This window comes from Patella vulgata, chromosome 2, assembly GCF_932274485.2.
Source record: "Patella vulgata chromosome 2, xgPatVulg1.2, whole genome shotgun sequence".
Classification (NCBI taxonomy): domain Eukaryota; kingdom Metazoa; phylum Mollusca; class Gastropoda; family Patellidae; genus Patella; species Patella vulgata.
Window position 1 is genome coordinate 6,922,934 of NC_065880.2, and position 25,107 is coordinate 6,948,040.

The window sequence follows — 25,107 nt, forward strand, 5'->3', positions numbered from 1 at the left end:
GAAATGAAATGGGGTTTAACGTCCTACTGTTCTGCTCCGAACTGGGCTGAAGATGGGCATACGCCATAGAGTGTACTATGATGGAAATTTTGCCCAGACAGTGGCACTACGGCCTACTCTTATATCGAATTCAAACTGTCAAGGAATCTTTTACGTGCACGCCAATGTGTACACGGGACCTCGGTTTTTCGTCCATCCGAACTACTAGACAGCTGTCCTTGTCAAACTCTCCGTCCTGCATCACATAGTTTATGACATGGAAATCATATGTTGTTATAATTTATTTCAGGTAGCGATGACAGTCAAACAGGTAAGTACATAATGATTATCAACAATATCTAAGATACAATATCAATCACCGATCGGTTGATGAACTTGTCTTCCAAACAGAGAGAGAGAGAGGGGGGGGTGAGAGAAAAATTAGGTTTAATGACCACTTGACACAAACTAGTTCATTTCGGAACTAACTAACATTTTTCGTTTTTTTTATCTTTCAATAATTCACTTGTGCCAGTTTTCCAAATAAAGAGGCACATAGTAACTAATCGAACATTTGAAAATATGGGGTACCATAATGTCACAATAATGGAAAAGAACAATCGAAATTAACTCCTTAAAATTATAAATGTTATCAGATGATCTAGAAAGTGTGCGAATACCCATCGCTATATTTAACCAACTGGTTTTAATAACCTGCTAAGCGACCCTTTCAAGTTGATCTTTCGAACTGGAAGGTAAGGCGTGTATTTTACTTTATTATATTGAGATACAGATATTGGTGCTATTGTCCCATATGATACAGATGTGGGTGGATGGCCGTATGGTTAGCGTGTGCGCGCTGTGTCATAAGGTCTTTCATTGTGTCAAATGACCTAGTTTGAATCGAGTGGACGTTACCCCCCTCTCTCCCTCTCTCTCTCTCTCTCTCTCTCAGGGACACTTGTTTGTGATGGTCATGTGATCTTGTGTTGTAACTCCCTCTACAACATTATTATACTAAATGACTTAGAACATCAAATATCGATATACTATAATATAACTTTATCTTACTTTATCTGTAAGATTTGTTTTTATATCATCTGAGGAACTAATAATGGAAGGATAGTCACGACGTAACCCTTTTGTGTCACAATAACACTGACAATGGTTTGTTCTACTTTTGTAGTAAATGCTTAATAATAATCGACGTTGATTTGTCGAACATAACATCATTTCAGTATTGAGACATTATCGATATTCTGGTGTATGAAATGAATTCAAACCTCACTTTAGATCATTTTCTTTATTTATAGAATCATCAACTTCTACAATAGGAAGTATAACTACGGGTAATTATTTTATAACTTAATACACATCTTTAATGTGTTCAATCCTGGTTGTTTCGATTTCCACAACAACCATAATTAAATAAATTATATTTTAAATTGTTAAGTGTTACAAGGCTGGTGTAGTAGTTGTATATTTGTTAAGATATTATGGATACTCTGGTGTAAGCACATCGTGTTCTTTATTTATAGATTCATCAACATCTATAACAGGAAGTCAAATGACAGGTAATTATTCTATACTTATATGTAACACTATGCCTTATCGCACTATGCCATGCCATGCCATGCCATACCTTGCCATGCTATGCTATGCTGGTTAGATGTGGAAAGACAGACTGATCACCAAAAAGCTCCCCACATCCAACGTGTTATGCTTACTCTCTTCTCCGCTACACATTATAATAACCATGTGATCGTCTAGTATTGTCTCTGGTTATTTTTGTAATTCTTTACTCTAGGACTCAACTTTAAAAATTGTGTATATATCTGGAACAATTTGTTGGTTAGCTATGTTTTTATATCTTTGTAACATCGATAATACAAAGGTTATATACAAGAAACTACACACACAGCTATGACATTAGATGTAAGCTAAATATAAGTTCTCTATCCCCTAGCTTGTAATTTGCGGCGGTGTTCCCCAGCCTAAAAGCCTAGGAGGCTGTGGGAACACCATTCTAAGAATACAAAATTATGCCTAAAGAAACTTAAACACCGCACGTTCTTTATAAAGAGGATACGTTGCATGGGTCATGTATTCACCCCAGGGAAAGTTGACCAGGTACTCCTTTATCTGTTTGGTCAGCTGCACAGAAGCTACCCCTAATTTCAACACAGTGTACTTATATAGGCGCCAAGGAGGACGGATGTCCACGTTTCTAACGCATTGGATTGCCATTTTTGGATTACCAGACATTATCCGATTTTAATCTACCAAACATATCCTTGTTCTAGTTCTCGTTGTCACTGGTACTAGCTAACAACTTCAATACATTAACGAGAGCATTTTACAGAACTTAAATTAACTCTGCAGTATATAGACCATATAGTATTGCATGTATGCATCTTTAATGTGTTCAAGACTGGTTGTTTCAAATCCCACAACAACCGTTGTATTATATTTTAAATAGCATAATTTCAGTTGTATTAACCATATACATTATGGATCTTATGGTCCATGTAATGAATTCAAACCATATCATTTTCTTTATTTATAGATTCATCAACTTCTACGACAGGAAGTACAACGACAGGTAATTATTTTATACATATATGCATCTTTAATGTCTTCAATCCTTGTTGTTTCAGTTTCCACAACAACCATAAAGCTGCCTGACAATATAAAATACATTATATTTTAAATAGCACCATTTCAGTGTCACAAGGCTGTTGTATTAGCTATATATTTGTTAAGACATTATGGATACTCTAGTGTATGTAATGAATTCAAACCTCACTTGAAATCATTTTTTTTATTTATAGAATCATCAACTTCTACAACAGGAAGTACAACGACAGGTAATTATTTTAAAACTTAACACACCTCTTTAATTCAGGTGAACATAAAATGTCGATTGTTATTTTGATTTGATGTGTTATATAGGTGGGCAAGTGGAATTTTCGGTAGAGTAATGGAATTTGACTGCTGGTATAAGAACAAAAATATCATGAAATAGGATTGCCAATAGTAGACGAATGTTTAATCGCAGTATACAAATAAGTTTTAAACGGAACTGACCACTGATATTATTATTAAATCATTTTATATTAACCTTGTTATAGTTCTAAACATAAACAAATATTTAAACAACGTTCTGTAACTGCATTGTACATCCTACAATAAGTGATGTAAAAAAAACAGGTCAGCATAAAATGATGTTAAAAACAATTAAAATATGCATGTCTGTAATTTTTCTCATTTCCGCAAGTTTTTTTTTTTTAACAGAGCGTGAATCATGTTTATATCATTGCTAATAAAATTATAAAGATTGTTGTCGTATTTACAATATATTTTACCTGTATGTAAACATAATATAATAAGCTAAGTATAAAATAATAGTTGTATACTTGAATACAGACATTAACTGACAATATTAGCGTCCATATAATTTACATAATTGATAGAACTGATTAAACGAATTCCAAATATAATATTTATAATTCAGAGATGTTTATTGTAGATAGAATCATAGGAATAGGTTAGACACCATCTTTTTCTAAAGATAATTTAGAATTTGGGTAACAATATTATTATTATGATTACTTCTGTATTTAAAAATACAGAAGTAATCATAATAATAATAATTTAGATATAAATGATACATAATAGTACATGGATATATGTTAACAAATCACAGCCTATTGCATTTCGTCAGATACTGCTTGATCTAGTATACATATGCGTTGGGGGATAAACGGTGACTGACATTTTTTTGTTTTGAATTTTGGCTCTCTGTAGTAATTCGTATTCGCTGTAAAGAAAGTGTGTTTCATCAAAGACTATTTTGTTGGCAAGAGTAAGTACAAATCTGAGCTATTGTTGGTGTTATATTAGTTATATGTATTGTATATTATTATATTTAGATACAGGTGTAGAGGAAACTAATGTTGGGGGTATAGTTGGTGGAATAGTCGGTGTTATATTAGTTATTGCTATAGTCGGTGCTGTCATATTTTTTTATAAAAGGTAGATTTGTTGTGTTGAATTTACAAAACAAAATATCGCTAAAGAATGTGCACAAATCTTGTGAAGAAGCGTTCAAGCGATAATTTCATATTTTTAAAATGTATTAAAATAAAGCCTTAAAATAGATGGTATCTGTAAACAGTCCTACCTTGTTAAAGAATAATCCTACTACTCCTATAATTCACAATTGCCAGTTGAGAAATTGGCAAAAATATCATTTTCAACTTTCAATTCAAACGTTTGATGATAGCTATTCCAATTGGGGAATAGAAAATCAAGGGAGATAATTGTGTTATTATTTCCGGGGGTGAATTATTTTTAAGTTTGAGAATGATACCTATGACCGTATAATTGTGAGTTGACAACCTATTGAGCAAAAGACATAGAAATAATTATGTTTTTACCTCATTAGAAAATATAAAATTCTCGCTTTAAGCCCCCTTCTCAATTGGTTAGTGCGCGCTTTAAAGCATAAAGATAATCTATTTGGAATATAATCGACGGTGAATATACATATAAAAGATATTTCTGTCTGTACATTCCATGTAATTTATATTGGTCTAGTCTGTACATTCCATGTAATTTATATTGGTCTGTTCAACGCGATCATGAAGACTAGTACACATTTAACATCCTATGAGATCATTTTTATTGTAAGAATTCCCCAACCATTATCAGTCTGTCATATTAACGTATATTTATTTTTATTCCAGGAGAGACCAAACAGGTAAGTCACCGACTAAAGCTGTCCATGTTAGCAGAAATGTTCCAAATCAACGACATCAAACTGACTCGGCTTTACCTAGAAACATAACCCCTCATTATTCAGATATCGAGTTGGACAATACCACGTGCCCCTCACTTGATCATTATAATTATATTGGACAGAAAGCTGTGACGTCAGATATTAATTTAAACCGTACTGGCGAGGATAACTACCACCATATTGGAGATAGCCAATCAAACACCGTTACTGATGATGCCTACAATCATATTGGTGAACATAATAAAACTGGTCTGGATAGTGGTGGCTTCCATCATATTGGTGGTAATCTTGGACGTCAAGGGATAACGGACGTCACATACAATCATATTGGTGGTAGTCATGGACACCCAGTTGTTGCTGATGGTACTTACAACCATATAGGGGATGGTCATGGACATCCAGTTGTGGCTGATGGTACATACAACCACATTAGTGATAGTAATGGACGCCCAGTCGTGACTGATGGTACATACAACCATATTGGGGATAGTCATAGACATCCAGTCGTGGCTGATGGGACATACAACCATATTGGCGATAGTCATGGGCATCCAGTCATGGCTGATTGTACATACAACCATATTGGTGATATTCATGGACATCCAGCCATGGCTGAGGGTACATACAATCATCTTGAGGACCATAGCGTTGATAAACAAGAGGGGGATTATTCATTGGCTAAACATAAATAATATAATAATATATCACTAGGTACTAAACATAAATATATCACTGGGTACTAAACATCATTAATATAATATAAATAAATAAATCATTGGGTACTAAAAATAATTAATATATTCATAAATCACTGGGTACTGAACATAAATAATAGTTTGTAGAACAGTAAATTATTGTTTTACTTATACTTATTAAATAATAAATTAGCATATCTGTTGAACATGACTATAGATCTTGGATATACGGTTGCTACTACGAGCTCTGGCTTGCAGTCGTGGTTTCGATCTCTGAGCGTATGTGGCTTGGAGATAGGGACGCCTTCTCAACCTCGTTGGTTTACTTTGGGTATTCCGGTTTCCTTCTACAGGACCCCTCGGTGTGCGCTAAAGGTGATAAATTTAGACTTCATGTCCCTGCTAGACTTTTAACGAGGGCTGATACAAGGTGACTCACAATACGCTTGTCTTTCAGTGAATTCAACCTGACATTATACAATTTGGTGCACGTATTAAAGTAAAACATTATATTTGAGGGTTGATTTATCGTTATAGCAACCATATTCGTAGACTATAATTACCCGACCCAATAATGAATAAAAATTAATAAAAAATTATGTGTCACAATATTTTTTTATAGATTGATAATCTATTTATAGATTGATAGTATTATACCATTTGTATTAATTTTGTCATACACTTTAACATTTTATATTATCATATTATACATTAAAAATAAAAACACATACTTATGGCAAACAGCTACTAGTTTATTTAAATCGATGTTTAAATAAGTATAATCTCCGGGTTATCAAGGTAATATAGCAATACCTTTTTGAGGCAAGTACACTATTAGCTTTTTCCATAAATATATTGTTTTTTGTTTTTGTTTTTTTTTTGTTTTTATTCTATCCAGTTACTAAATGTCATTTAAAGATTATATTATAATTGTATTCATTCTGTTATACATTCTAACTTTTTGTATTAATGCTGTTATACATTGTAATATTTTATATAATTATGTTGTACATTGTAATATTTTGTATTAATTCTGTTATACATTGTAACTTTTTGTATTAATTATGTTATACATTGTAATATTTTATATAATTATGTTGTACATTGTAACTTTTTGTATTAATTAGTTTATACATTGTAATACTTTATATAATTATGTTGTACATTGTAACTTTTTTTTATTAATTCTGTTATACATTGTAAATTTTGGTATTAATTATGTTATAAATTGCAGCCTTTTTTATTTATTTATATCATTCATTGTAATATTTTGTATTAATTATGTTATAAATTGTGATATATTTTGTATTAATTATTAATTCTGTTATGGATTATAATATTTTGTATTATTTCTGTTAGTTATTGTAATATTTTGTATTAATTATGTATAACATATCTCTGGTATAACACATAACATATCATATAATATGTGTCTGTAGTGAATAAACAACATAATACGTCGTACGACATATAAGTGATTATATGTGGCATATCAAATCATAACCTGCACGTGTAGTGATTAAAACAATATCTCTATTATTTAATGTTAGTCCAGATTTGTAGCAAATAAAATTGCCTTCTTAATGTGTTATGACCAATTAAACAATGCCGGTGCCCTGGACGAATTTTAACACCGGGCTTTTAAAATTGGCTTTTTTACTCAAGAACTCTTTTATGCAGAGTGTGTCTATTCTTCCCGTTCAATCAAATCTATCCCAAGTACAGCAACATGACACCCATCGTTTAATCTGGGTCTTCCTTAAAACTTTGGACGGTGATTTAGGGTATTAAAAACGGTGAAAGTGTGTTCGTCTCCAAACAGTATCGTTTACATTGTTTTCGATTTGATAGCTTCGTTTGTCACGCAATTAGTTTTTCTGCAATATTCTGCTATGCACTGGTTAATTGGACATAATAAAATCGTGAGTCACGACGTGACGTTATGTAAACATATTTGGTTCAATTTGAAGCTCTGTTTTAAGCGTAATGCTTTTGTTACGCACTTACCTGTTGGTTGTTAACCGGGCAATTGGTCAGTCATAATTTGGAACAGAAATTTGCCTTCGTTAAAGCAGTGTTTAGTGGGATTAGATATAATCAAACGAAACACTGTGAGAGTATGTGCGCTATGTACATACAGACGGTGTGGGATACCCCCATACAAATGTTCACATTATTATTTATTTATTTACTCTATTTATTTTTTTATTTTATTTTTTTAATTTTTTTTTTCGTTCATTAATAACATGACTAGGTGGCTCATTGAGTACAGTGTCGTGGTTCCTAACATCGTTTGTTTGTGGGGAGGGTGGGGGACATCCGGGGGTACTCACAATTTGGGAACCTAGTCAATATTAACATGTTATATCATTATTTATTTACCAAAGATATTTTCCTGAAATAGGTAAAGGTAAAATTGCTGAATTACTATAGTACTGATTTGTGACAATTTACAAAAATAAATTCCAGGTCGTTTTTAACTAATGGAGATGACTGGGTGATTCTTTAATGTGATATACGTATACTCGAGTCGAGCCACGTGCTAATAAAACGGGTATTGTATTGCATAGTCTAAACAGGAAGTTAAATAGCGATGAGTTAATAGACTGTGTTATGTGTAGTCCATGGTGTAGATCGGTGGTTATTTTAATAATAAATAACAATATTTATCATTAGTATGATCTTCTTATCCACCTGTATTGGTGTTTAGATATTGGTCAATAACATGGATTAAGGTAAGATATTGGGTTAGCACGTTTAGATTTAATTTGTATGAAGTAAGTCCATCTTAAAGGAACAATACGCTCTTTATTGTATTCATATTGAAAGTGACTCGGTAAATAGGTCGACAATCTAATAAACGTTGTATGTATGGCCAGTATATACTTTTATATTTTGTAAACACCATATATATTGCTCATATAAGCGTCAATCGGAGTCCTGAGAAAACCCACGAGGCTGAACAGGTAACCCAAATTCTTGCCACATACAAGCGGGGAAGTCGAAACCACACAACTTGACTCAATGACAGACCTTGTGATGTAACGCGCAAGTTGTAATTTCAGTTCTCAAATACAGGTGAATGACCTGAAACTGCTTCTTTAAGTGCACGCCAACGACCACCAGGTCTTGCACCATTGACAAGAGAAACTCCGGTTAGATAATCCCGATAAACTGTCTGCAGTAACGCCATAAATGTACTTGAACACGTCTCATATTTTATTTTCTTTGAAAATCATTTAAGTTTGTAAGCGAAGTGTATAAAATATCAGATTATGAATGAAATAAAATCCCAGTTTCTTGACAAGCAGGATGCAAACTGGGTTACAATATATAATTTAACCCCGTGAACATTACAAAAAGGATTAGTGAATCAAGTTGAAAACCTTGAGCGTATCATTCTTTTTATAAATGTCTCATTGTAAATAACTTAAGGCTCATCTAACCAGCGAACACCCAAAACACTGACTTGCTTAGAGTAGGGTAATTTGCATCCATGATATGATATGTCAATGAATTAGCGGTGCACACAATGTCATGGTTCATTTGAATCGACTAACATTTTCCATTTGGTCAATCGGTCAAACGCAATCTCAAAATGATATAAGCTGTATAAATGAAATGAAATGAGTTGGGGTTAATCGTTCTACGTCTCTGCACGGACTAGGTTAATGAAGACGGGCTTACGCCATACATTGTGTTATTAGGGAACTTTTTCCCGAACAGCCGAGCCTACTATTATTTCGAATTCCAACTATAAAGGGATCTTTTACTTGCATGCCAATGTGTACCCGGGACTTGGGTTTTAAACACCATCGGAACGACTAGGTACTGTCCTTGTCAGCCTCCGTCTAGCACCACTGACAAGGGGAAACCGCGCCTGAAAATCCCTAGTTAGTGAGTCAGTGTCTTACTCACTGAGCCACCTCGACCCCCGTTAAGCCGTATAATAACAATAACTGTCCTAATTTAAGACTTTTTGTTATCATTTGTAATTTCCGGTAGCATCATGTGTAGCTAATATACACATAATTCTTTGAAATATTTCAGAATATTGAGTTGTCAACAGATCTAAAGCGATATGAATATCTTCTACAGTTTACATAAGAAGAATGTAAAATGGTAATGGGAAGAATTAGACTACTATTATTGTGTTGGTACCAGATGTTGGTATATAATGGGGCACAGTCAGGTATTATATTTATACAAAAGTACTTCTACATCTTCATAAAATGGCATGCCGACAGATAAAAAACAAAATAAAAATACGTCGAAGAAAAAGAAGACATATAATATATAATACTACATGTACTTTGTTTCACGGTAAACGATAAAAAGATAAAAGGTTTTCCTACACGCACTGAATTCAACATGTAGACGACCGAGAATACAAAAAGTTTACGTTATCCCAACGTTATTGAACATAATAAATATGCTTTGAAGGAAATATAAAACAAACTATGATTTATTTAAAACTGTATTCAGAATAATAAATAAATGACATATTATGGCTAAACATAAATTTGTTTTAAGGGAATATCGTTTTATACAGATACATATAACAAAAAAAAACATGCTGTACTCCTTCTTAGTTTTGCTTCTGTTTTCTTTGGTTTTTTGACAGAAACATAAGTTGCGCACATCGTATAATACTGTTTCCTTTTCAGAACCTAACACCAGAGCAGATGTTTGGTAAACCGTTATTATAATGTACTAAACATAATAGTTAAAACAAAAACTAATGTTGAATAAAATTTATTGATTTTACAACCGAAGTAAACAACTTTCCCCTAGTACAGTTTAGTTGAAAGGTTATTGACACATGATCCTCGTCTTTATTATCCATGTGGAAGCAGGACATTAGCTCATTTCATTTCATTTATTTCGGATAGTTAATTATTTATCCAAATATCTTGTATATTATACATCTTTTGTTTTACAGAATCTAAAGTTAGTACTGCGTGTTATGGTACACTTGGGCGTGGTAGTTGTACTGAACAGAGACTGAGGTGTACAGAACCATTGGTTATATCAATATCTAATATAACGTTTGGATATAGACAAAGATGTGCTGTTAATGGTATATCTAAATGTAATGGTAATATAAGATGTTGTAGGGAAGAGCCTGACGATTGTTTCACACCTTACAACAAAACTCTTCTATCACAACTACAACAAATCTGTAGTAGTAGACCCAGTTGTACTCTTAATAGTACTAGTGGTTTGAATGAAGCATCTCGATATTGTCATTTTAGTCATATATTTCATTCATACAGCAAGATAGAATACCATTGTACTGAAGACAGTAAGTTTTTATTTCATTTAACACTTTGGTATAGACTTTCGAGGATGGGGGGGGGGGGGGGCAAAAACAAGTTTTATCATAATAATGACATTTAGACAAATTAATCTTCCTTTCAACAAAGCAACAACAGATCGCATCAATCATTTAAAACACTACACGAAACAAATGACCATGTCCATGAATATAAAAATTAAAAAAAAAGAATTATATAATAAAAGACATTGGACGAATAAGATACAGCATCCAATTTCAAATATAAAACAAATCTTAAGATATTTTAATAAACAATACTAATTTGTACTCAATTCTTAATTCAGAATGATAAATAACCAAACTAAACATACATGTTATGCAATCCATTAAAATATATATAAACGTCGCAATTATGTAATTGTAGTTAGTTTTTTGGGGAAATCTATTTTAAAGCACCATTCACTATGGCAGTGCTGCAGGGCGGAGGGTTTGACAAGGACAGCTGTCTAGTCGTTCAGATGGGATGATAAACCAAGGTCCCGTGTATACATTGGCGTGCACGTAAAGATCCCTTGTCAGTTGGAATTCGATATAAGAGTAGGTCATAGTGCCGCTGTCCGTGCAACATTTCCCTTATATAACATACTGTACTGTATGGCGTATGCACGTCTTCATTAGCCCACTCGGAGCAGGACAACAGGATGTTAAACACCATTTCATTTTATTTCAGTTCACTATGGCATTGCTTTCTTTGGAATTCGTTATGTGTATTCAGATGATTGCCATTGCATTTAATATAAATTCTCTAAATGCAGTTATTTTACTAAACAACCTTACGCCCGTTTTCCATGTATGCGTTGTCTCGATGTTTCTGAGCGCGTTTTAATCTGTTACATGGAAACGGCCCCATTACATTTGCATTATACTGACCTTTTTCGCGGGCGATATATATTTTGCTGTTGTTCTTGGAGGCGACGTTGTTTCAGAAAAACCTAAGGCTTCGCCAAATCAAGTACGATTATATGGCACTAGGCATAATACGCTCGACTATAATAACGTGTCAGTGTCCCTTATCTTTATGCCACTAACCGATTATGATATTATCATATAGCTTCTTCACTGAAACCTAATATCAGTATTTTAACACCACCAACGGGTAGGTACCTTTAGCTTTAATTGTTCTCATTAATTCACAGTTTAGATTGACAATAATATTTATATATTGTTTTAAGTTAACACAATAAATCCGGCATTTTAGACTAACAGCTATTTGTGTTCGTTTAAAAATCCCCGCAAATACTGGGTATTACACATCAAGTATTTTAAAGACAATTCAGCGATAAGTCACGTTCTTAGGTACATATCTGTAAATGAGAACATATATCCAACTACCAAAATAAACCTGACTAAATCCGTTATATGTTCATGATCAATCAGCAATGTTGAAAACACTGCTTGTTTGACAAAACGGTAATTCCATTTATTATGTGTATAGTATACACGCCTTGTTGTTAATTATATTTTCCTGGTCTGGTAGAAATATCATCTGTTTTATGACATGGAAATGATATGTTGTTATAATTTATTTCAGGTAGCGATATCAGTCAAGCAGGTAAGTACATAATGATTATCAAAATATCTAAGACACATGATCAATCACCGATCGGTTGATGAACTCGTCTTCCAAACACAAAGAGAGAGAGAGAGAGAGAGAGAGAGAGAGAGAGAGAGGGGGGGGGGGGTTAACGTCCACTTGACACAAACTAGTTCATTTCGGGACTAACATTGTTCGTCTTTTATATTTCAATAATTCGCGTGTGCCAGTTTCCCAAATAAAGAGGCAAATAGTAATTAATCAAACATTTGAAAATATGGGTTACCATAATGTCACAATAATGGAAAACAACAATCGAAAGCTAGAAATGTTATCAGATGTTCTAGAGAGTGTGCGAATACCCATCACTATGTTTAACTAACTGATGTTAAGAACCTGGTAATCGACTTTTCAAGCTGATCTTGCGAACTGTAAAGTAAGGGTTGTATTTTACTTTATTATATTGAGATACAGATGTTGGTCCTATTGTTCCCATATTACGTATACAGGTGGGGGTGGGTGGCCGTATGGTTAGCGTGTGAGCGCTGTGTCATAACGCTATTCATTGAGTCAACTGGCGTGGTTTCGATTCCCCAATTGTACCTGAAAAGGAGTTAGGTCACCTGTTCAATTCCGTGGGTTTCCTCTGGAACTTCCGGTTTCCTCTCACTGCTACAGACCCATACGCGCAAGCAAATTATTGAAATAAAATTGAACCATATGCTAGTCCCGAAATGACCTAGTTGGTGTCGAGTGGAAGTTACCCCCCCCTCTCTCTCTCTCTCTCTCTCTCTCTCTCTCTCATGTACACATGTTTGTGATGGTCATGTGATCTTGTGTTTTAATTCCCTCTACAACATTATTATATTGAATAATATAATAATCATCAAATCCAGTTTAATATATCGATATATTATGTAAACAATTTGGTGAATGACCGCCTCTGCTAGTCTCAAGGTTGTCCTGTACCCATGTGTAACCTTCTGAAGTCCTAGTGCTTCAGTTAACTATTGCAAGGGGCAATTTTTGTTTTTATATCATCTGAGGAACTATAATAATGGAAGGATAGTCACGACGTAACCCTGTAGTGTCACAATAACACTTTTGTAGTAAATGCCAAAATTCCAATGCTTAATATCAAACGACATTGATTTGTCGAAAATAACATCATTTCAGTATTCAGTGTTGAGCAATTATGGATACTGTGGTGTATGAAATGAATTCAAACCTCACTTGACATCATTTTCTTTATTTCTAGAATCATCAACTTATACAATAGGAAGTACAACGACAGGTAATTATTTATACATATATGTAACACTGTGCCTTTATCGCTACGCTATACTATGCTATACTCTGCGTCGCTGGTTAGATGTAGAAAGACAGACTACCCAAAATATCCCCACATCCAACGTGTGATCCATACTCTCTTCATTGCTACATATTATAATAGCCCTGTGCTCGTCTAGTATTGTCTCTGGTTATTTTTGTAATTCTTTACTCCAGGACTCCAATTTAAACATTGTGTATATATCTTTATCGCAGCCGCTAAAACATTAACTCTGGAACACATTTTACGTTATAACTAAGTTTATATATCGAATACAACATCCATACTACAAAGGTTATATACAGGAAACTACACACACAGCTATGCCATTAAATATAAGCTAAATATAAGTTCTCTATCCCCGAGCTTGTGATTTGCGGTGGTGTTTCCCAACCTCTCAGCCTAGAAGGCTGAGGGAACGTCCTTCTTGTAATACGAAATGATGCCCAAGGAAACTTAAACCCCGTACATTCTTTATAAAGAGGATACGGGCATGAGTCATGTATTCACCCCCGGGAAAGTTGACCAGGTACTCCTTTATCTGTTTGGTCAGTTGCACAGAAGCTACCCTGAATTCCAACACAGTGTACTTATATGGGCACCCAGGAGGGCGGGTGTCCACGTTTCTAACGCATGGGATTGCCATATTTCATTACCAGACGATGATGTTATTGCCCGATGTTAATCTACCAGACATATCCTTGTTAGCCTAGTTCTCGTTGTCACTGGTACCAGCTTACGACTTCAATATATTAACCAGAACATCTTTTCAGAGAACTTAAATAATCTCTACAGTATATAGGCCCTATAGTATTACATAATATATATATATTTAAAATGTGTTCAATCCTGGTTGTTTCAAATCCCACAACAACCATAAAATTACCTCTGACAACCCCAAATAAATTATATTTAAATAGCACCATTTCAGTGTTACAAGGCCGTTGTATTAGCTATATATATTATGGTTCAGACAGTATGTGGTCCATGTAATGAATTCAAACCATATCATGTTCTTTATTTATAGATTCATTAACTTCTACAAAAGGAAGTACAACGGCAGGTGATTTTTTTTATAACTTAATACACATCTTTAATGTCTTCATACTTTAATTCACCTCTCTAACGTCTTCAATCCTGGTTGTTAAAATTTCCACAACAACCATAAATCTGCCTGACAACATTAAATATATTATATTTTAAATAGCATGATTTCAATGTTACAGGGCTATATTAGCTATATATATTTGTTGACACATTATGGATCTTGTGTTGTATGAAATGAATTAAAACCTCACATTATTTATCTTTATTTCTAGAATCATCTACTTCTATTAACCCTGTTATAGTTCGGAAAGGAGCGGTGTCGGGGGGGGGGGCAAACTTTATTACAATAATGACTTACATTTTTATAAATTAATTTGTCTTTCAACAAAGTAACAGAGCTTTCCGACTAATCTGGATTGGTTGATCTGGCAAATCATTTGGAACACTACACGAAACGAATCTTTTCCATGTATATCTTAATATAAGATAAAGAATATTTTAAAAACGACAGTGAAAGAAATAGGTACAACTAAACAACATACATGTATACTTTTAAAAAAAACAATCCATTAAAATAATATAAAATTTAAACAAATTACATGGCAATGCGTTTGTGTTTCTCGCAAATCGATTTTTCCGCACCATTCACTGTGACATTGATCTGTTTTGCACTAATTTTTTGTATTCAGATGATTGTCATTGAATTTGGCGAATATAAATACATACGTATCAACTGACTAAATGGAATGACGGACTTTGATTATGGTTCCCAGTTCATGGCACGCCCGCTCTTGTTCAAGCACATTGACGTGTCAATTATTATTCCATTTCAGTGTCTCTAACGTATCGTAATATTATCGCAGTTTCGTCACCGAAACCTAGTACCGGCATTTAAAATAAAACCCCACCGGGTAGATGTACCAACTTGACTATTGCATTTTTAACAACAACTTTAGCTTTAACTGCTCTCATTGTTTTATGTTATCACAATATGTCCGTCATTTTATTATATTTAGATACAGATGTAGGAGCTATTGTTGGTGGAATAGTCCTCATATTACGTACACACGTTCGTGGTGGTCCTGTGATCTTATGTTACACCCCCCTTTTCGATATTCGCATATTGAATGACTTATACCATATGTAGTTTAATATATCGATTAATATATCGATATATTATATCAACAATTGGGTTGGTGATTGACTCACTAGTCTCAAGGTTGTCCTGTACCCAGTTGTAGCTTTCTGAAATCGTATTGCTTCAGTAGCTATTGCAAGGGGCAAGATATGCTTACTTTATCTGTAAGCTTTGTTTTTTATATCATCTGAGTGAGGAACTAATAATGGAATGATAGTCACGACGTAACCCTGTGGTGTCACAATAACACTATCAATCGTTTGCTGTACTTTTGTAGTAAATGCCAAAATTCCAATGTTTAATAATAATCGACATTGATTTGTCGAAAATAACATCATTTCAGTGTTCAATGTTGAGCAATTATAGATACTGTGGTGTATGAAATGAATTCAAACCTCACTTGACATCATTTTCTTTATTTCTAGAATCATCAACTTCTACAACAGGAAGTACACCTTCAGGTAACTATTTTATAACTTAATTCACCCCTTTAATGTGTTCAATACTGGTTGTTTTAATTTTCACAACAACCATAAAGTTGCCTGACAACATTAAATACGTTTTTTTTAATTAGCATCATTTCAATGTTACAGGGTTGTTGTATTAGTTATATATTTGTTAAGACATAATGGATACTCTGGTCCATGTAATGAATTCAAACCACATCATGTTCTTTATTTATAGAATCATCAACTTCTACAAAAGGAAGTTCAACGACAGGTAATTATTTTATAACTTAATACACCCCTATAATGTGTTCAATCCTGGTTGTTTTAATTTCCACAACCACCATAAAGCTGCCTAACAACATTAAATAAATTATATATTAAATAGCACCATTTCAGTGTCACAAGGCTGTTGTATTAGCTATATATATTTGTTAAGACATTAAGGATACTGTGGTGTATGTAATGAATTAAAACCTCACTTGACATATCTAACTTTATTTGTAGAATCATCATCTTCTACAACAGGAAGTACAACTACAGGTAATTTTTGTTTTAACTTAATACGCCTCTTTAGTTCAGGCGAACATAAAATGTCGATACTCTGGTGTATGTAATGAATTCAAACCTCACTTGAGATCATTTTATTTATTTATAGAATCATCAACTTCTGCAACAGGACCTAGAACCACAGGTAATTATTGTATAACTTAACACACCTCTTTAATTCAGGTGAACATAAAATGTCGATTGTTATTTTGATTTGATGTGTTATTTAGGCGGGCAAGCGGAATACTGTTAACATTTCGGCAGAGTAATGGAATTTGACTGCTGGCATAAGAACAAAAATATCCTGAAATGACATTACCAATAATATACGAATGTTTTAATGCCGGTATAAAAATAAGTTTTAAACGCAAATAGTTTGATTTACAGAAACGATCATGTTATTATTAAATCATTTATATTAACATTGTAACAGCTCTAAAGATAAAAATATTTAAAAAACCCTTTGTATTGTTATTGTAGATCCCACAAAACGCGGTCTGAACGAAACGGGTGAGTATAAAATGATGTAAAAACAATTAAATATATAAGATCTATATTTGTAATTTCTCTCATTTTCGCAAGTATTTTTTTTTTAACAGAATGTAAATCATATTTATATCATTGCTAATGAAATTATAACCATTTTTGTCCTATTTATATTTACAATCTATTTCTACCTGTATGTAAACATAATATAATAATCTAAGTATACAATAATAGTTGTATACTTGAATACAGACGTTAAATGACAATCCGCGTCCATATAAGTTAAATATTTGATAGAACTGATTAAACGAATTATTTATAATTCAGCGATGTTTTATTGTAGATAAAATCATAGGAATAGGTTAAAAACGAGCTTTTTTCTAAGGATAATTCAAAATTTGTGCAACAATATTTAAAATGTAAACTAAAAATAAAGATTAATCAAAACTATAAAACTATATATTGCAGATTATTATATATAACTACAGATATACTATTCAAAAAAAGTAGGGGATATTTGATTTTTAAGTGTTATTAAAGTCACCTAATGAAACTGACGAAGAAACAAATGACAAAATGAAATGAAGTTCACATTCATCGATTTATTCCAAATGATCGTTAGACTAAGTAAGGCACAGACTGACCATTATAAGGGTAAAATGATACCCGGGGTCAAACAGCAAAGTTACCACAGCATCACAACCAAGTCAGTAACGGGTAAATCCTCCTCTGTTTGCCAAACAAGCATTGATCCGACGTGGCATACTCCTAATGAGACGTCTAAGGTCATTTTGGTCCAGATTGTCCCATTCCTGTTGCAACGCAGCAGCAAGTTCTTGGACATTGGCAGGACGTTGTTGACGTTGACGTAACCTCTGTCCAAGCATGTCCCAGACATGCTCGATGGGGGAGAGGTCGGGACTCAGTGCTGGCCAAGGTAATGTGGTGATGTTCTGTTGTTGGAGGTAACCTGTAACGGTCCTGGCCCTGTGACATCTTGCGTTGTCATCCTGGAAGATGAAACGGCGGCCATGACGTCGTGCGAACGGCACAACATGGACTGCCAAGATGTTGTCCCGGTAGTACTGGCCTGTAACACGCCCTGCAACAACATGTAAAGCCGTTCTTCCAGCAACAGTGATGCCTCCCCACACCATAACAGAACCACCCCCAAATCGATCATGTCTGATGACGTTAACGTCTTGGAAGCGCTCCTACGTCTGTCCAAAAAATCAACAGTGAACCTTGACTCATCTGAAAACATCACATTGCTCCAGCGTCGATTATCCCAGTGTTGACGATCCCTACACCAACGACGTCTTGCCTGAATGTGATGATCTCTCAAACAAGGGATCACGCGAGGACGTCGGGCGCGAAGGTGACCCCTATGCAGTCGATTCCGAATCGTCTGGCCACTCACTCTCACACCAGTGTCTGTTTGAAGACGAGCGCTGATCTGATTTGCTGTGATGACACGATTTCTCAAGGCCAAGGTACGGATAAATCGATCCTGGGCTTGAGTTGTCGCCCTTGGTCGACCTGAGAGTGGTCTGTCCTGTACAGATTGTGTATCACGGTATCTGGACCATAGCCTGCTTATGACAGACTGAGAAACATTCATCGTCCGCGCCACAACCGCCTGTGTTGTGCCGATCTGTAGCATGCCAAGGGCACGTAACCTTTCATTTTGGGTAAGCCGAGGCATATCAAAATTTGTTTTCTGGTCACTAAAACAATTAAACTGATGTTTCCACCCTGGAATTCAATGCCACAATGACTGTAACATTCAAAGTCAGAGTCGTGCAAATCTTGGGTTGGACCCCCATGATGATCCCAAGCATCACCTGCATTCCATGCGGTAGCTATTGGTGCGTTTGGGCGTCACATGTAACTGGAAATGTTTCTTCTGTTAGGTTCTATAGTGACCTTTTTCGTAGTCATTTGCATATTTTAGTATTATGCCCCCAAAATCAAATATCCCCTACTTTTTTGGAATAGTATATATTGTAAATTAGTATATTTAGATACATATGTCGGTGATACTAATATAACACCGACTATACCTCAACATCTGTATCTAAATATATAAATATACAATATATATATAGCTAATATTATATTATATGTATATTGTATATTATTATATTTAAATACAGATGTAGGTGGTATTGTTAGTGGTATATTAGTTATATATGTATTGTATATTATCATATTTAGATACAGATGTAGGAGGTATTGTTGGTGTTATATTAGTTATATTATGTATATTGTATATTAGTATATTTAGATACACATGTAGGTGGTATTGTTGGTGTTATATTATGTATTGTATAATATTATATTTAGATACAGATGTTGGAGGTATAGTTGGTGGAATAGTTGGTGTTATATTAGTTATTGCTATAGTCGGTGCTGTCATATTCTTTTATAAGAGGTAGGTTTGTTGTGTTGAATTTACAAAACTTAATACCACTATAAAATGTGCTCGAATCTTATGAAGAAGCGTTAAGCCCCCACTTCAATTGGCTAGTGCGCGTTTTAAAACATATAGACAATCTATATGGAATACAATCAATGGTGAATATACATATAAAGGATCTGTTTTTATATTCCTTGTAATTTAATATTGATCTGCACCGCTCGATCATGAAGACTTGTACTCATTTAAAATCCTATTAGATCATATTTATAGTGAGAATTCCCCAACCATTATCAGTCTACCAGATAGACATGACAATTTATATATATTCATTCTTATTCTAGGAGAGACCAAACAGATAAGTCACCGACTAAAGCTGCCCATGTTAGTAGAAATGTTCCAAATCAACGACATCAAACTGATTCGGCTTTACCTAGAAACATAACCCCTCATTATTCAGATATCAAGTTGGACAATACCACGTGCCCTTCACGTGATCATTATAATTATATTGGACAGACAGCTGCCGAGGATAACTACCACCATATTGGAGGGAACCAATCAAACACCGTTACTGATGATGCCTATAACCATATTGGTGAACATAATAAAACTGGACTGGATAGTGGTGGCTACCATCATATTGGTGGTAATCTCGGACGTCAAAGGATAACGGACGTTACTTACAATCATATTGGTGGTAATCATGGACACCCAGTTGTTGCTGATGGTACTTACAACCATATAGGGGGGAGTCATGGACATCCAGTTGTGGCTGATGGTACATACAACCACATTAGTGATAGTAATGGACACCCGATCGTGGCTGATGGTACATACAACCATATTGGGGATAGCCATAGACATCCAGTCATGACTGATGGGACATACAACCATATTGGTGATAGTCATGGACATCCAGTCGTGGCTGATGGTACATACAACCATATTGAAGGTGATCATACCGTTGATAAACAAGAAGGGGATTATTCATTGGCTAAACATAATTAATATAAATATATCACTGGGTACTAAACATAATTAATATAAATAAATCACTGGGTAATAAAAATAATTAATATAAATATATCACTGGGTACTAAACATAATTAATATTATATAAATATATCACTGGGTACTAAACATAATTAATATACTATAAATAAATCCCTGGGTACTAAACACTATTTATAGTATGTAGAACAAGAACAGTAAATTATTGTTTTACTTATACTTGTTAAATAATAAATTAGCATATCTATTGAACATGATTATAGACCGTGGATACGGTTGCTACTACGAGCTCTGGTTTGCGGTCGTGGTTTCGATCTCTGAGCGTATGTGGTTTCGAGATAGGGACGCCTTCTCAACCTCGTTGGTTTACTTTGGGTACTTCGGTTTCCTTCTACAGGAAAGACCCCTGCGCGTGCACTAAAGGTTATAAATTTAGACAACTTAAACACTAACAAGGACCAATACAAGGTTACTCGCACAACACTTGTCTTCCAGTACATTTAACCTGACATTATACAATTTAGTGGATTTATTAAAGTAAAAAAAACCCCGATATTTGAGGGTTGACATATCCTCGTAGCAACTATATTCGGAGACTATTATTACCCGACCTAATAAATAATTACAAATTATTCAAAGTTATGTGTCACAATGGTCTTATGCTGCATAATATACTTACAGTCATCAATTATGATGTTATCTTGTATATTAAGTGTCGATTGCGTCGTTTGTAGAGGTAAATTTATGCTAATTCTGTTATTGGTTAATGCGGTTTGGCATGGAAGTTATTTATTCAGTTTTTTTTTAAATTCTTAATTCTTAATTGAAAATCGTTAATTATTATTTCTTCATTTGTTGTCGTATGTCGACATTTGTAGACGAAATTTAACATTTGTAGACTAAATTAAACATTTGTATCTTTAACCCAATACTAAAAGTAGACTACGTTCAATTCATTCTGTTTAATGCTATATCAGATTTACCCATACAGTTACACATATAGAAACATAACTCTATAGATGCCCATACCACGCACATGATTTCACTACAGTCACGGTCATCGAGTCTATGCTTGCTCGATTCACCATTATTATATGGTGACTTAATATTGTATGCCAGGTTGATTTCGGCTCGCACTATCGTCCTCTGTCGTCATAATGTTGCGGTTCGATGAATTTGGAGAAATGTTTTGGGAAAAAAGTTTTGCAAGATTGGTATTTGGAGATTTGTTTTTCGTTGTTTGTCTATGATGAAATCTAAATGAAGGCTATTTTTTTTTATTTTCTAACATAAACCTGGACTTTATATTAAAATACAATTAAATTAAACAAAAATACAATTTACAAATTTGATATACAACTTTTGATTTGAGTGTAGAAATGTCGAAATACGACAACAAATGAAGTGTTTAGAATTAAGAACTGCGAATTAAAAACTAAAAATGAAGAACATTGAATAGAAACCTGTATGGTCTTCCATAGTTTGGAAATACCACTTATCATTGGATGCTTCATACGGGGATGTCCAGTATTCTATTTTTAGACGACTTTATTTTTGTATCAACATTTGAGACTCTGTTTATAGATTGATAGTATTATACCATTTGTATAACTTTGTCATACACTATAACATTAATTGTTTATATTTATTATACATAAAAAATAAAAACACATACTTATGGCAAACAGCTACTAGTGTATTTAATACGACGTTATGATATTGATCCTGTTATACAAATAGAACATATACTTATGGAAACAGCTACTGGTGTATTTAAGACGATACAGCTGATACAGCAATATATATATGAGGCAAATACACTTGTAGCTGTTTTCCATAAATATGTGTTTTTGTTTTTACTCTATCTAATTATTTAATGCCATTTAAAGATTATATTATACATTGTTACATTTTGTATTATTTCTGTTATAAATTGTAATATTTTGTATTATTTCTGTTATAAATTGTAATATTTTGTATTATTTCTGTTATAAATTGTAATATTTTGTATAGTTATGTTATACATTGTAATATTTTTTATTAATTATGTATAACATGTCTCTGGTATAACATAACATAACATGTAGTGTATATTAAACATCATATCTCTGGTATAACATATCATACATGACATGTAGTGGTTGTTAAACGTCATATCTCTGGTATAAACATATCATATAACACGTGCCTGTAGTGATTAAACATCATATTTTTATAATTGATTAAACAGCATATATGTGGTATCGCAAATCATAACCTACACGTGTGGTGATTAAACAGCATCTTTATTATTTGCAGCCATAAAGATTGTCTTCTTGATATGTCATGACTCATAAAAACAATGACGGCGTCCAGAGCGAAATTTAACACCGGGTTTTTAAAAGTGGCTTTTTTTATACAAGAACGCTTTTATGTTTTAATCCCTTTTATTACTCCATGATTTGTAAATAATCTGTTTTATTGAATGAACCTATAATATGTATTATGTATTGGACGTTACACAGTACACTAGGGTCGCCTGTCCAATCTCGTGGGTTTTCTCCGGGTCCTCCGGTTTCCTCCCACTGCTAAAGACCCCTACCCACAAGCGAATTATTGAAATAAAATTAAAAACCATATGTTAGTCCCGAAATGACCTAGTTTGTGTCGAGTGGACGTTAAACCCCATTTCTCTCTCTCTCTCTCTCTCTCATGAAACCTACAATGTAAACACATGTCAGTTGTTACACATTGTTAAAACGTAAGTGAAGCAAATCGAACGCGAGTGGCGTGTTATCTTATTAAGTCAAGTATGTTTTCATTACATCAAATATTCTATTTCATATTTAAACGAAACAGAACGAAGTGAACGAATGTTAACACATTGTTGATATATTGACAATACAATTCTCCGAGTAATTCATAGATAATCACGATATATGATTCAAATAAAATTATTCTTTTATCCTGATATTCACCTATTATTATTATTATCACATTAGGAACATTGGTTATGTGCGTCATTTTATAACAGTAGATGCTACAGACACTCTGGTATCTATGCTACGTTGTCTTATTCTTTCACGTCGATTGTTTCACGAACTAAAGTTTGTGACCACATATCGCCTGTTTTCTCCTCTTGTGATGAGCTTCGTATTAAATTATTGTGTTTAACATATCAGGCAATATCTCCAAGAACTTGTTCCAGAACTTTAACCCTCTGGGAACCGACGATTAAGAAATAATCTTCAGCTACAATTACCATCTTACAATTTAAAACATTTGGCGCAAGATCATTTTCATATCTGGCAGCTTCTCATTATTTACAGTTTCCATTCGTACCAACTTTCAAATCGTCACTGAAGAAATATGTTTCAATTCCATGTTTTCATGCCCTACGAACATACAGACAGGGTGGAATAGGGGTTTACAAATGTTCACATTATCATTCATATGTTTTTGTTCATTTCCATTAATAACGCGGTTCGGTGGCTCATTGGGTCACGTGTTAAGTTTTAAATTTCTATTTAAAATCAAAGATTACATTTGCGGAAATCGGTAAAAAAAGAATTAAAGTCACTGAATCACTTTAGCACTGACGTGTGACAATTAACAAAAAACAATTCGAGTTCGACTGTATGTAATGGAGATGGCTGAATATTTCTTTAATATGATATACGTATAGTCAAGTCACGTGGTAATAATAGCAAGTATTAGATTGTAAAGTTTAAACAGGAAGTTAAATAGCGAGTTAATGGACTGTGTTATATCACGACTACGGTGAAATCGGGGGTTATTTTGATAATAAATACCAATATTTATCGTGACTACAATCTTTTTCTCCATTTGTATTGGTGTTGGGATATTAATTTATATAATGGATTATGGTAAGATATTTATGTATATCATGGATTAAGGTAAGATATTGGATTAACATGTTTACATGTATTTTGACATGAAATAAGTCAGTATTAAAGCGACAATACGCTGGTAATTGTATTCATATTCATGTTGAATGTGACTCAGTCCACAATATAATAGACGTTTTATCTGTTCAGCTATGAGTGTAAACACCATATAGAGAGATGAGGTTAAACTTACCGTCCACTCGACACAAACTAGTTCATTTCGAGACTAACATATTGTTCCATTTAATTCAATAATTTGCGTGCGTGTAGATTTTAATTATTCATTATTTAGTAAAGTCCCTATAAGTAGCCGAGAGGGTATACGTACTCTTTAAAAATCAATCAATACAACTTCTTTCCGATATCTAAGACTGGGCGTACCTTGTTTAAGGTACTTGTTAATTTATCTATGTTTATTTGAGCAGGTGGGGGGCGAATAGTTAC

At 33.7% G+C, this 25,107-nt stretch overlaps 1 protein-coding gene across 1 annotated transcript; it reads left to right on the top strand.

The window, feature by feature from the left end:
- Positions 1-1,546: 1,546 nt before the first annotated feature.
- Positions 1,547-21,506, top strand: LOC126810282 (uncharacterized). Its single transcript, XM_056098853.1, has 5 exons — positions 1,547-1,553; positions 16,967-17,002; positions 17,338-17,367; positions 19,690-19,777; positions 20,107-21,506. The coding sequence occupies exons 1-5, from the start codon at positions 1,547-1,549 to the stop codon at positions 20,771-20,773; spliced, it is 828 nt and encodes a 275-aa protein (XP_055954828.1). The 3' UTR covers positions 20,774-21,506.
- The last annotated feature ends 3,601 nt before the right edge of the window (positions 21,507-25,107 follow it).

Coding starts and splice junctions, on each gene's coding strand:
- LOC126810282 (XM_056098853.1), top strand. Junction 17,003..17,337: donor AACAGGACCTAGAACCACAG/GTAATTATTGTA, acceptor TTGTTATTGTAG/ATCCCACAAAACGCGGTCTG. Junction 19,778..20,106: donor GTCATATTCTTTTATAAGAG/GTAGGTTTGTTG, acceptor TTCTTATTCTAG/GAGAGACCAAACAGATAAGT.